The following is a 15,248-nucleotide window of genomic DNA, read 5'->3' as shown; positions in this document are numbered from 1 at the left end:
CATTGTTAGAAGGGTTTTTGATATGTATAAAGTGGATGATGCATCTCTTACTGATGGTGAAAAGGAATACCATCTGCATGAGTACATAAGCGGATTTCACATACATGCTACAGTGCCATGGCATACGGTTGATCATATCTTCATTCCTGTTCACGTAAAGGTCAAACATCATTGGGTTCTTGCAGTTATATCTTTTAATCATAGGTACATATATGTATATGATTCTTTGTGAGCTGCTGGTCATGATGCTGTGATGCTTAGCAAAATTGAAAAGTTAGCGAAGGTTATACCTATATGTCTCATTGCATGTAAATTCTACGAGAATAAGGGTATTGACATTAACAATCATCCTAATTACAAATTGAATTAGAAGATGGATCCATTTGGTGTTTCAGTTGTGGAGAATGTGCCTCAACAATCAAGTGACAGCTTGTAAGTAACGAGTATACATATTACTTGTATATATACATATGCATTAAACTTGTAACAACTACTTACTTATTAATGTATGTATTTGCAGGGACTGTGGCTTATACATGATTACGTATGTCGAGTGTTTTACTTTTGGTAAAGGTGTTCTATCTGTTGATTTTCATCCAGATCTTATTCGCATAAGATACGCTTCACTGTTGTGGGATTATACTACTAGGAAGGCAGAAGCGGAGGCACAAAGTGATGATGAAGCACTAATAAGGCCTCTTCGGGAAATTGAATTAACAGAAGGCACAGAAGTGCATAACATTTGATTTGTATTTTATTTTGTTGAAGTTAACAATAGTTAAATTTAGGTGGAGAAATATTATTTTTTAAAATATTTCATGGGATTCATATTTTACTTTAACGGTCAAAGATGGTATTTTAATGTTCCTTAACTGTTATGTTAAGTTTTTGATGTTTAATTGTTTAATCGTTTAATCTTTTATTTTTCATGGTAAGTATATGTCTTTATAAACTTTTTTTTGCAGCTTTTCATATATATATTTTTTAATAATGTATGTGTATATTTGTAATAACACATAAGCTTTTTTCAGTGAACATATTTATTTTAAATATACATGTGCTTATTCCAGTGAACAATTGTACTTTTAACATTCATATGTATTTTTAGTTAACAAACTATTTTTTAAATATTATGCATATATACATATATTTACATATATAATAAATAATATGTATTTTAAGATACAGAAAAATGTATATATGTATTTATCACATACTTATATATGTATTTATGCTTCACGCATATGTATATATGTACTTTACACAATTATCGATTTGTATATTTGTATATATGTATTTTACACACTAATGTAAATGTATATATATATTTATGCATAGTATATTATCATATATACATTTGTACATATGCTTTAATTTATATGTATATGTATTTATATATTTGTAAAAAACACAATATAAATACATACATTACATTTATATATATGCATTATGCATATATATATACATATGTGTATTCTTATCTTGAAAAAAAAAAATGTAATAGTAACAATTACTTTGTATTTACCATTATACATATGTACAAAAATGCAAATACAAATATATATTTTTTGTATTTATGTCTATATATATGCAATTCTATAAATTATAATATATACAAATTACATATTACTATGTATAGCTATAACTAATGTATAAATCAAAGATGTTATATGGAATAATTTAACAATATATTCTTATTTAATTCAGCTTAAAAAAATTAAAATTATCCAACATATTAATACAACAATTTCAATAACATCAAACATTTTTTTCAAATAAAAATTCTTATATATTTTCATTAAAGAAAAAAGTTCTGCAAGTGTTTATTATCTAAATACATCAACCAACCTATCATTTGTTGTATTTCCTACATGAACGCCTATTATGTCCTTTACATCCACCGAACCACAATAATTTTTATTTTTCTTTCCAAACATATCTCTTCCGAACTTTCCACGATCCTTCTTTGGAGGTCTTCCAGGGGTCGCTTGTATTTTGATGGCAAAACTACCTCATCCAAAATTTTTTTAGAAATTATCCAGTCATCTTTGTGTGGTAGAGGATAAACTGAAAGATCATATGTTCGCAAGACTGTTTTTGACTTGTAAAGATCAGAGCAATATGGTCCCTTCTTAAAATTCTTGCTATCAAGAACTGCACAAGCATGAATACACGGTATCTCACCCAACTGAAATGCATTGCAAGAACATATTTTTCTTAAGACAAACAATAAAATGTTTCTCCTTATTGTGGACTGTATAAATATACTCTGATGAAGGTATTACCTGTAATTAATAAACAAAATTAATTATTAAAATAAATAACATTTGCAAGGTTATGTCAAAAATAGTTTTGCAAATGTATTTAACCATCTCAACATATATATTTTTCTGCAAGGTTATGTCAGAAACAGTTTTGCAAATTTCTTTAACCATCTCAGCATATGTATTTTCCTGCCATGCATATGTATTTTTATTATAGAAAATAATTTCTAATGTGTATATAATCATATATATAAAGCATAAATAAATAAATTTCATCATACCTTCATACGCGTACACTCCGCTTCATTTTGTTGAAGAATTTGTTGAAATTTACCAATAAGATCCGTAAAAGTATACAGTGTCTGTTGTCTGTTTTCATAGTTCCATCTACCAAACATCAATCTAACTTCCTCTAGAAAATCATATATTGATAGTTCTCTAGTTGATAACAGTGTAGCATTAATTGACTCAGCAATGTTTGATGTCAAAGTCCATCCCCTGTGAACTGATGCATATGACCTTGCCCACTTATCATATCCCGCTAATTCCAAGTAATTCTTCCCTCTAACATCAACTGCCTCCACCTTCTTCATTAAATTGTGAAATTCAGTCTTTGAATATGATTTTGCCATTGTATAAAACACATCGGATAATGAATCATGTGATTTTCTAAGGTTTTTTTTTTCACATTTCCCCATAAATGCCACATACATGCATAATGTGGTACGTCATTATACACCTCACCTACAGCTTTTATGATGCTTGCATTACGATCAGAAACTACACACATATTTTTTATTTCGTCATATACTTCCTTCAGATTTTCAAAGAACCAAATCCAAGAAGCATCATTTTCGGAATCAAGAACACCATAGGCCAAAGAAAATATATGCCCTGCAGGTTCAAAAAATACATATACGCATACATAATTTTTTGCACATCAAATAATGCATATTGATAATACTATTTCTAAATATTGCTGGAAAGCTACAAAACTTTCAGATAACAACTAAAACTAATTCATATGTATATTTTAAATACATTTTTCTAACAACACTAATAAATGCATCTCATTACATAAATAATATATATGAGTATTTTATAAAAACATCTATCTGGGAACATATTTGAAGTCAAATACATTTATAATTAAATATCTTACCAGCTCCATCCATGGTACATGCAGCTACGAAAGTTTCAGTAACCAGTCCTCGTAGATAACTTGCATCAACAACTATGACTGATCTGCTATGCTCGAACCCTTGAATGAAAGCAGTTAGTGCTATAAATATATATAAAAACTCCCTGTCTTCATTCTTTTTCATTCTTACATGAGAACCGGAATAACTTGTGTTTAACACATGCATGTATGCAGGTAGTTTCCCGTATGATGCCGCTGGTTTTCCTCTTAACTCTTCAAGTGCTTGTTCCTTGGCTCGCCAACACATATTATATGTTAAATCCATACCCATGTCTTCCTTCATGTCACTTTTGATTTCAGATGGACTGTATTTCCGTTTGTGGTATTTAAACTTTTGTTTGACTATACCACCAATGAACTTACTAGTAGCATGCAATTTAGGATAAATTTTATCCTTGATCGGACAAGTATGCTCTGGTAAAAATTCTCTCACCTCAAACATTACAGATTAACCGATATCAGATGCACGAAATAAAAAAGCACAATTACCAGATCTTCACAACAATGTATAACTGCAAACAAAAAAAAATACATATACTCAAATACAATCAAACAACTGGAAATAATAAATAACAAAATGCATAATACACTTACCACGTTTTACTTGATCTTACAGTTAGTGTTTGAAACTTCTCCCGAATTGCATAGTCCTTCATAACAGATTTAGTACTCTTTTTGAGACATAAAGTTGTTCAACCTCAATATGTTTGTGATGTGGGTCGGAGATAATAACTCTCGTTTTATCCATTTCAAATACATCCAAACATTCTTCTGAAGGAGTTACTATTAAAGCTCTTTTAGTACTTGTATTTACCATGTTGTTACTCGCATTGACAACCATTCTAACACTTTTTGAATTAGACAATGATGAACTTACTAATGCGCTGAAATTATCCCTGTCAGAAACACTTATGTACGAAGGCAAATTACTCAAATCCTTCAACTCTTTTTTCTGCATAATGTAGACCTTCAAATCCATATCATTACGTATACATATTTTCACTGCATTATCTTTTAATTGATATTCGATTTCAATGCATTTGTACATCAAATCAACATCAATATGAGAAGCAACTACAGTGTACAACTGTTCATATGTAGCGTTTACGCTCAACAGTATCGCATCACTGACGTAATCTTCATATTGTTGCTCGTAATTCCATCTACCTGAGTGTTTAACAAGAACTACAATGCTTCCCATCTTCAATCTGTACAAAACTACAAAACAGTAAAAATCAATATAAATATCTTATACGTAGTATACATAACAACACATTCGTTAATACAAAAATCCCAAGCTAATTCTGATAAAATTGATATACTATATCATTAATTTCAATCCTGCGAACAATTACACATTTTTGGTACAATTTCTTCAAAAAAAAAAAATTCACTATAATTATAATGAAATCACAAATAGTATAAACTTTGTTGATCCATATCCGTTATTCCACAGTTAAAATGTGCTTCACAATGCTAGTCGATCAGAAAAAAAAAACGTTTAATAAAAAAAATTTGAATTTAAATCTGTATTTTTGGATTAGATTTTGATTTTCTGATTATGAAAAATGTTTTTTGAATTTGAATTACTTGTTGTAATTTAAGGTTTAATGAAAAATAAAAAAAGAGTTTTAAATGGTAAGGGAATCTATCAATTAGTTGTTCCATAAATTAGGGAACCGTTTTTCAAAAATAAAAAAACTCAAACTGATTAGCGTTATTTTAGAAACAGAATATTGAGTTGTATATGTATTTAACTAGCAACAGTTTATTAAAACAGAAAATATATATTGCTATTTTTTGTAATTTTGAAACTGTTGCTAGAAAAGTTATAATTAAGGCTCTATATTTGCTAGTTTTGAAATTTTCCCATTTAAATAGTTACTATGTTTCCTCAGGGCCCATGCACAGTATTAATGGACTGCATAGTCTACAGCTGGTTGTACCTAACAACATATCATGTGGACTAAAGCCCAATATGAATTTGTTGGGCCATAAAGTAAAACCCGTGTGAATTTGGACCCATGAAGAAGGGATGGGTGCCTTTTGTGAAATGTTTTCCAATATTTGACTAAATAGTAGAAAATTTTATTATTAGTAGTAAAATTTTAAATTTTAACTAATAATTATTATTAAACTTTATTATTTTAAACTAACAATTATCATTTAAGTTTTTACAATTTTTCATTGGCATATTATTTCAAATACGTTGACAAAAAAGATCAAATGGACTCTTAAGTAGATGTTATAAAACCTTAAGGAATCGTATTAACATGAGTGAAAAATAGTCTCAATTTATAATAGGTATCATATATATAGATATTATTCTTCCATTAACATATCCTAATTAATACTCAACAAGATTGTGACTTGATATGTATTATTCATCAAAATTTGGGTTCAATAATAAGGTTTTATTAGGTTGACAATTGGTTCTTGAGTACAACTTTACTATTTATATGAATAAGATTAAGTATAGTAATTCAGTACTTTTGACAATTTGTTCCTGACTAAAATTTTATTATTTATATGATTAAGATATCATTTCTTTAAAGTAAGACGGAGTTCTATATACTGCAAAATATTCCACAAACACTAAGTTTTCTAATAAATTTGATTTAAGACAAATATGTCCTCTCTTACAAAATCCACTGTAGGAATTTCTTGAACAAAACCCAACTAGGGCAGTTCCTTCCACTTCTATCAACTTTTTGAACAACGACTAATTAAGTGACATAGTCAACATTTATTTTATAATCAAGTTGACTCATGACTTCCAATTGACTATTATTAGTATTATTATCATTTCAACAAACTTCCCATGATGAAGTGTCCATTTTTACAATTGTCAATTCATATTTCACACTAAAACAGGGAAAATGTAAGGTTATGCAATGAAATATAATTAGTTACTCCCTCCGTCTCATTTTATCCGTTCTAAATTGGGATGACACGGTTATTAAGAAAATAATGATTGGTAATGTAACTTTACCATTTTGTCCCTCTTAATTGTATCTTGTTGTTAGTTCCAATATTGATGGATGACTAATACCAAAGCACCATTTATATTCTTAATGGTGTACTCTTAATGGTATTCCTTTTTGCAACATTTTTCAAGAATACTAATAATAAGGAGTAATCAATTACACTAAGGGTATAATGGGAAAAAAATTATCTTGTCTTGATAAGTAAAAAAGGACAAGTAAAATGGGACAACAAATTAAAAAATTTGAAACGAGTAAAATAGGACGGAGGGATTATATATAGTTTCCTCAAAATTGGATAAAATATTATTACTTCACATTGATCGCAAAGTTGCCGATCCTTTTTCCTATGAATTCTTCAGAATTTTCCAAATTATTATTAATCGTGATTCTTCCTCTTTTTTTTTTTTTTGCTCAAGTATTATTGTCATACCCCAACAATTTCTAAAAAAAATCATGCTGAAGAAATATCTTGATATTTTAGATAATTCTTGATAGAATAACTTAGAAAAGGATAATATAGTTATTTGATATTTGTATTTGGGAACGGTCTAGATATTTGAGGGAGATATTTGTGGATGAACATAGATCACTTTAGATTTGTAGTATCTAGAATCATCTCTAAACAAGTATAAATAACCAACAAAAACAAGCAAATTCAATAGTTTTCTTTCAAATCTAATTTCTCCCTTTCAATATCTTCCTTCACCTTTCTAGCTTCCTCTCTTCTTAGTTGAATCTTTCGATCTTAGTTAACGATCTTGGGCTAGCAGAGGGTCTCCCCAATTACACCTCTCTTCTACTATTTTCTACATTGCCTTCCTCTTTCACATTCCGCATGAAATTCACTTAAAGTGTCATGTGCACTTCTTCTTCGGAAGCTTACTTGCCATCCCAGAAGTGTCCATCCGTCTTTTTGACACAATTATAGTATTTGAGATAATTTTATGATAAAATTTTTGGGAACTTAAAAATATGCTTTGTTATGAAACTAATTGATTTCTCTTATTTTGCTTTGTTTTATTTCTGCCGTTCTTGCGACGAAGCGGGGTTTAATGGTTTTAAAACTTTTTAAATACATAGATGATAATATTGCAGACAAATTATAGTGAAATCTTAGTATTTCAAACTTATTTTTCCCTCCAAATATTCTGAAATGCAAGCAAGGGTACGGTAGGTGATAGGTTTGATATATTAACCTAAGAAATGGTAGGTAAGGCTCACTTTGATTTTAAAAAAATAAAAAATAAAAAATTACTACTTGGGAGGTTTAGTGAAGTTTTCAAATTGGTTATGTATTATGCCATCATATTTGAGTCCACCAACAATTTGTGAAAAATTATGCATCACGAAAACTAAAGATTCATGAATCTAAACACATTCACACTTTGGTGGAAATTGTCAATATATATAATAAATATATAGCCGACCAAAAATTTTCAAAAGAATTTTAATATTAGTTAATTATATTTATGTTAAAAGTACAAGTAATGATCCATCATAAGTATGAGCTGCTATTTGAAAAAAGAGTACAATTAAAAGTGTACAATTTTCACTTAACTTTGTAAATAGTTTATCGTTCAAAAAAAGCATTTAATAAAACCAGGCATTATTCAATTTGCAGTCGTGGAGACGTTCATTTGATGACATCAAAATTAAGAATTAAATAATAATTAGTGATGTTGTTAACCATCATCAACAACTTTGATTAGAAGTATTACCATCTTTTTTGGTAGCTTGCTACTGTACTCTTTTTTAACAACAACAATAATAATAATAATAATAATTGTTTTATAACAATATTAACCTAACTCATGAATAGTCATTGATCGAACTTTTTGAAAATTTCTAATATATGTATGACAGTCTAATAGATTATTTAAGTGTATTTTAAAAGAATTTAATATAAACAATAGTAGAATTTTCAAAGAGTTCGTGCAACATAGATAACTTGAAGAATTAGAGTTTGAAAATGAAATGTAAATTCTTTCCTTTTCAAATAATTTTTAAATAAGTTCTCTATCTCTCACAAAGGTGGTTGTGATTATAAATAAATAATAAAATTATTAGTGGCCGACTTAATTAATGTATACTTGGAAACAAGCAAATCACCTTACTTAACCATAATCACGGATAAGATCCTGTCTAATTTTCAAACTTAATAAACATCACAGATGAGATATTCTCATTTTTGTTTAAGACTCCTCTATTAATTATATTGGTGATTTTTTAAAGTAATTTCTCCCATATGATAGGTCCATGAATAATTTAATTTTCTTAAGAAAAGCTAAGCAAATAAATGATATTAAACTCTCCTTTGTAGCTGTTATATTTCTTTAGTTTAATACTAATGAAAGCAGCTCCTTAACAATTCTTCAATACTATTTCATTTCTTTTTTTTTTTTTTGTATAATTATTTCAAGTATATTTCACTTAACCCTCTTAATATTTTGAATCTGAGAAACAATACTTTTAATCTTTTAAGAAATCTTCTTTTTATACTTCTAATCCAATCTTCCTAATATCGGACATTTTTCCCTATTTTGTATTCTATAATGTAGAGAATTTCTAAGAATTTCAATCCTTATATTCTCTATTTTAAATATAGAGAACAAATATAGTATGTGAAATAAGCAAAAGGAAAGAAATAGACATCATTTTAAATTTTGAGTAGGTATGAAGTCAGGACTAGTTCACTTAATGTGTTCTCTAAAAGTCAGTTCGAACCAATGCTCTCTCGATGTAATTTTGAAAAAAAGAAAAGTAAGTATGCAGATAAATTTATTTTACTAAAATAAAGTTGGGTTTATGTAGTCAACTTTTTTTAAAAAGTAATCAAATACTCAAGCAAGGCTAAAATGTCGTCACTAATTTGGACTATTGCTTGTATGTGAGTGGCCAAGAATCAAGAGTTTAGCACAAGGCATAATGTCTGGCATCATAATGTATTTTAACAAAAGAGGGGTTTTATATACTTCCACCTACCACACAAATTTGAGGAAAATGATTTGGTACTTTCATGAATTCCCCCTCACCAACCTAAGAGTAAAATTAAACGTTCCCAAAATTAAATCGTGGAAGAAAATCCAGAATAATATTTGTAATTTAGGATATATTAAAGTTATCCATGTTTTTGTCGTCATAATTTTTGTTTGAAGATGTTCTTAACCACTCACGGATCAATATTATACAGGATAAAGGTCCAAATTTACCCGTATACTAATATATATAAGAGCCTCTACACCTACCTACCTACCATTTTTACTCAAAATCCCCTTAGGCAGGTTATGTCATTTTCTATTATAAAGAGGCACAATTTTCTCAATGCAAAAAAGCAGTAAAAGGACTTTGTAGAAGAGCTGAATAAGTCACGAAAAAAGGTAGGACAAAATTAACATTACAAGAGTGGGCAACAGAAGCAGCTACCACAACCTCAACTTGTCAAAATCTAAAATCAGATTCACCACTCCCACCTAACTTTTCAATGATGGCGAAACGAATCAGAAATTAATTTATGTATTCTGAAATTTGAAAAATAATATTGAGCGCATCCAAATGTTCTTTATTTCCAAATCGAATCCAAAATTTTCCTAATCCATTTGAGAGGTAAATATTAGTAACTCTCAAATGCAATAATATCCTCTACTTTCCCGATATTGCAATGCATCTTGAGAGAGAAAATGAGCAAATGATAAACTTTTGAAAGCTGTGCGTTAATCCCTTCACCTACCTGACAGTAGGTATATAATATCCAACAAAATGTAGAACAGCTTCAAAATTCAAAATAAAGCAACAGGAGGACAGAAACGTCGCTCATACATTTAGGTCCCGTTTTGGCTATAATAACAGTAATAATTTTTAGAATTCGAATTAGAGTTGAAGTTGAATTTTTGCTGTGTTCTGAAGTTGGAGTTTGTATTGTGTTTGATCATGAATATAAATGAAAATTGTTCTAAAAATTTTGTGAGAGGAATAGGAATAAAAAAAGTGATTTTTCAAAAACAGTTTTCTGAAATAATTGTTTCCGCCGAACACTACTTTTTTTCACCAAAATAAAATAATTTTTTAGAAAAAAGTGAAAAAAATTTCACCTACTTAAAAAACACAATTATCATCAAATTAAAGATCATCTAATGAATTTTTTAGAATTTTAATAGCACAAAGCTATCTAGACTTTTACTTTGTTAATGAGGCCCGAGTAAATGGTTGCCTTAAACAAGTGGTGTGTCTCCTCCATCGGAGCCCCATACATATGACATTTGGGAATCAACTATTGAATATGCTATGTTGCAAAGCAGAACAATACCAAAATTAAACTCAATAATATAGAGAAGCAAAACAAATTAATAAGCAAAAAATTCAATAGAATTAAACTTAAATTGTCTTTCACTTTCCTCTTTCGGAATTACTATAATTACAAATTAAAGAAAATAATTATTTTTTTCAATCTCATTTTTTTTTTTTAATAGGAAAAGGAGTGAGTTGTTTATTACTACTAGTCTTCCCTAGGAGGAGACCATGGAGTCATATCCATAGGATAACTACCCAATACCCTCAAAAAAGACGTGAATTCCTGAACTTCAGCCAACGCATTTTGGGCCCTTACGTCCGCCATTGACGCTTCAAAATCTACATAGAACATGTACTCAAAATGCTTTGCTGTTCCCACATTTGCATCGTCCACTAGCCGTATCGGCCGATTTCTGTGAGGCCGTGACTCTATCTTCGTCAAACTGATGTTGCGAAATGCGAATGCTGATAACACTTTGAACAAGACGCTTGTGCCTTTGTCGTGTGCGAATACTATGCTTGTTTTGAATGGACGATCGGTTCGTGGAATTATTGGTTCTCTTGCTAACATCACAAATCGAGTCACGTTACTTGAATCGTCCTGGATTCCTTCAGATAAAATTTGTAGACCATATAGTTCGGCGGCGCGTGCGGAGGCGATTGCGGCGGTGTCCCGGAGGTTGTTCGCGGCGATGTACTCGGCTGCTCCGGCGGTGTCGTCGACGGCTTCACGTACTACGTTTAAGCCGAGTTTTGTGAGAGTGAGTTCACACTGAGCTAAAGCTTGTGGATGGCTGATGACTCGTGTTAGGTACTCTTTACGAACGCCTGGAAGAGCTAAGAGGCAGTGATGAACGGGGAGTTGTACTTCGCCGACTATGTGGAGACGGTGACGGAGGAGGAGATCGTAGTTACGGTGAATTGAACCCCCGAGGGAGTTTTCTACGGGGAGTACTGCACGATCTGCGATCCAGAGTTCTACAGCTTGAAATGCAACCTCAAATTGATCGCAAGGTATAGCTTCACAATTAGGATAAGCTTTTCCGGCCGCAGCTTCACTGTACGCGCCGGGTACACCTTGGTAAGCAACACGAAGCTGTGAGCCGTGCATCGGCGCAGGAGAGAGATCAGTAATTGTGAGCGGCTTAGGGAGATTGTTATCAATCGGAACCAGATCCAGACTTTTGTGGCCATTCACGACAGTAATCTCACCAGCACCACCAGTTTTCTCAGTATCCGGCTGCTGAGAAACAACCTTACTAGCCAGAATAGCGCACGAGCTCTGCCAATCAGCTCGCGACGCGCCGACATGGCCGGCGAAGTTGTAACTCGCCGGAGCACCGTTGGTATTCACCTTACTAGCATTTGTGTTAGCCGATTCAAACCGGTACCCGCACTTGACAACGAGTTTAACCGGGACGGTCTGAACCAGCGACGGCGACGTTAAGGACTTGAGACTTATACCCGATGACGGATTAATGGTATGCATTTTGAACTAATCTTTACTTTGCGGGGCAAATTGAAAGTAAATCTATAAATTTGATGACGAAAAGAGTAAATTGAAGCTTGTAGTTCTGGGAACGTGCAAGCTGAGAAAGAAAAGAAGGGAAGAGGGGTTTATATAGTAGGAGGGATTGGTAGGTAAAATGATGATTAGAGAAGACTTGAGAAAATGGAGGTGTGCCATGGTAGTTTGGGTCAATCTCACACCAACCCCCTGCCCCTTTTCTCTTCTCTTTCTCACATTACCAGAGGAGCATGGCCCAGCACCCGTCCTAGATATTTTATTATGTATAGTAACTTAAATTGATATTAATTCGAATTATGAATTATAAAATATGAATATACAAAATATATTAGTAATTTGGTAGTATTTTTCATGAAGTTAAATTTTATAAGATAATTATGTATAACTTACTCATATAAATAATAAAATTTGATGCATTTAAAAGTTTATATTTTTAATTATATGATTGAGATTTGCTACATTATGTAGAAAATTTGAGATTAAAAATAATATATAAGACTTGAAAATAAGTGTTGAAAAGATAAAAGGTTATTTAGTCATTACATATTACATCACATATGAATTGCAATTAATAACTCGCATTATATTTCCTTACTAAGTCGCCATAAACATCATTTGCTTTCATTTTTCTCATCTCTTTTATTTGTCACCTTGTTCTTTGAAGTTAAACTAAATTAATATTTTAAATTTAAATTCTAAGTGTTTCAAAAATTATATAGAAAAGAAAACTATAAGTTATCATCTTTCATATTAATTTAAATTATTTAACTTTGAGAACACGATAAAATATACTTATATAGATATTTTACTGAGCTTTTTTTTATATATGTTCCTTACATTGAAACGTGAAATCTTTTGTTAGAGTATACAAAAATAATGCCGATATAATGTATTAATAATGTTTGCATTAATAATGCTTGTATTAGTAATATTGGTATTATTTATGCTAACATTATTTCTGATGCACTGTATTAGAACTTGTATTTTCAATTTTGATATATTTAAATAAAAGCTAAAAAAAAAGGTTGGATTGCATAGACATCCTAAGAGCCATCCGGGATCTAACATGAGCTCAATATATATTTTCTTGTCTCAATTTATATGACACAAATTGAATTTAAATAACCAATCATACTTTTAATATGTTTTTAAATATTTTAAGTTGTTAATATTGTAATCTATAATATTTTTTATGTAATTTTTAAATAACATATGTTACTCTATCTGTTCAAACTTTTGTGGCATTGATAGTCAATTGTATTTTTAAAATAATTTAAAATTTTAATTATTGTGATTTATAATATTTTTCTTCTATTTCAAATTAAGTGAAACTGATACAATTTCGAGAGTCAACCAAATATTTATATCATTAAAAATTTTTAAGTTGTTAATTATTGTGATTTATAGTATTTTTAAAGTATTTTATAAAAATATATAATAGATTAAATTATTTTTAGATATTTTAAATTTTTAATTATTGTAATTTATAATATTTTTTATGTAATTTTCAAAAAATATACGCTACTCTTCTTGTCCAGAGATTTGTGTCACTGATAGTCAATTATATTTTCTAAATAATTTAAATTTTTAATTATTGTGTAAAACTTTTTCTACTCCAATTTAAGTGACATGATGCTTACATGACTATAATAATTAATTAGAGGTGATATAGTAAAATCACGATTGAAGCAACGAAATACACATGTCTTAAATGACCAACAACAACTAATTAGAAGTGATATAACAAAATTACTATAAAAGATACTTGTGAAAAAAAAAGTAGGTGAAATCTCATTTAAGACGTCAGCTTATTTTAAAACATCAAGAGTTAACTTATCATTTTATATCTATTTTATCTTTTTAATTAAATTTTATTTATTTATTTATTTAATACTTAGATGGCTTATAATAATTAATTAGAGGTGATATTTAGTAAAATTATGATTAACGCAGCTGATGCAGACATATCATAAATGTCTATTCTATTGTTTTATTAGATATTATTAATCTTTTAATATGTAAATAATTTATAATAATTACCTAGGAATGATATAGTAAAATCACGGAGCAAACAGTTGAAGCCGACAGATCGACAGAGAGCTACTTTAAATACTTAGATGACTTATAATAATTAATTAGGGATGATGTTTAGTAAAATTATGATTAAAGAAGCTGAAGCAGACATGTTATAAATGTCTATTTTACTTTTTATATTAAATATTATTAATTTTTTAATATATAAATAATTTATATAATTCATTAAAAATGATGTAATAGAAAGTAAAATTACGATTGAAACAATTGAAATAGACATGTCATAAATGTATGTTTTATTAAAATTAAATATTATTTTTTTAATATATAAATGACTTATAATAATTAATTAGGGGCAATAGAATAAAATCACGATTGAAGCAGTTGAAGAAGACAACGTAAGCAGGCATATCGAAATTTTCTCTTCTATATATTAGAAAAAAAATTAGGTGAAATTGTAGTAACAAATAAGAAAAGTAAATTATATATTTGATATGAAATTAAAAAAAGAATAAAATTTATTTAATTGTATCAATAATTAATTTTTACAATAAATTATCACCTTACTAATCAATTTACTTAAATATAATATATTTGAAATAATTTTATTTTGGCAATAAAGTGTAAATATTACCATACCAAAGCAATTTGAGTACATCCATAAGAGCACCTGCTCAGCCAATCCATTACAAGATCAGCCTAATTCAGTAACACTACTTACATATTGTCATAAAAAAACCTATACATTTTCTAGCATATTTGGATCCTCTGTACATTTCTACTCTCTCTTGCACTGCTATTTGTATTTGTTGAAACAAAAACTCGAAATTCACTTTGTGTTGCCTGAATATTTTATCATTTCTGGCTAGCCAAATGTCGTGTATCAGTGCTCCAACTGCTGCTGCAACTACTTCTTTTTTAAACTTCTTCCACCGCTGCTTCCTTAT

General features: G+C 29.5%; 1 protein-coding gene across 1 annotated transcript; it reads right to left on the bottom strand.

Moving 5' to 3' along the window:
* Nucleotides 1–10,944: 10,944 nt before the first annotated feature.
* LOC107875636 (arogenate dehydratase/prephenate dehydratase 6, chloroplastic-like) lies at nucleotides 10,945–12,228 on the bottom strand. Its single transcript, NM_001325065.1, has one exon. The coding sequence runs from the start codon at nucleotides 12,226–12,228 to the stop codon at nucleotides 10,945–10,947; it is 1,284 nt and encodes a 427-aa protein (NP_001311994.1).
* Nucleotides 12,229–15,248: the final 3,020 nt, after the last annotated feature.

The sequence above is a fragment of the Capsicum annuum genome, chromosome 6 (genome assembly GCF_002878395.1).
Source record: "Capsicum annuum cultivar UCD-10X-F1 chromosome 6, UCD10Xv1.1, whole genome shotgun sequence".
Lineage (NCBI taxonomy): Eukaryota > Viridiplantae > Streptophyta > Magnoliopsida > Solanales > Solanaceae > Capsicum > Capsicum annuum.
This window is presented reverse-complemented; position numbering and strand designations above follow the sequence as displayed.

Excerpts from the sequence above, each read along its gene's own strand:
- LOC107875636 (NM_001325065.1), bottom strand. The coding sequence starts at position 12,228 with ATGCATACCATTAATCCGTCATCGGGTATAAGTCTCAAGTCCTTAACG.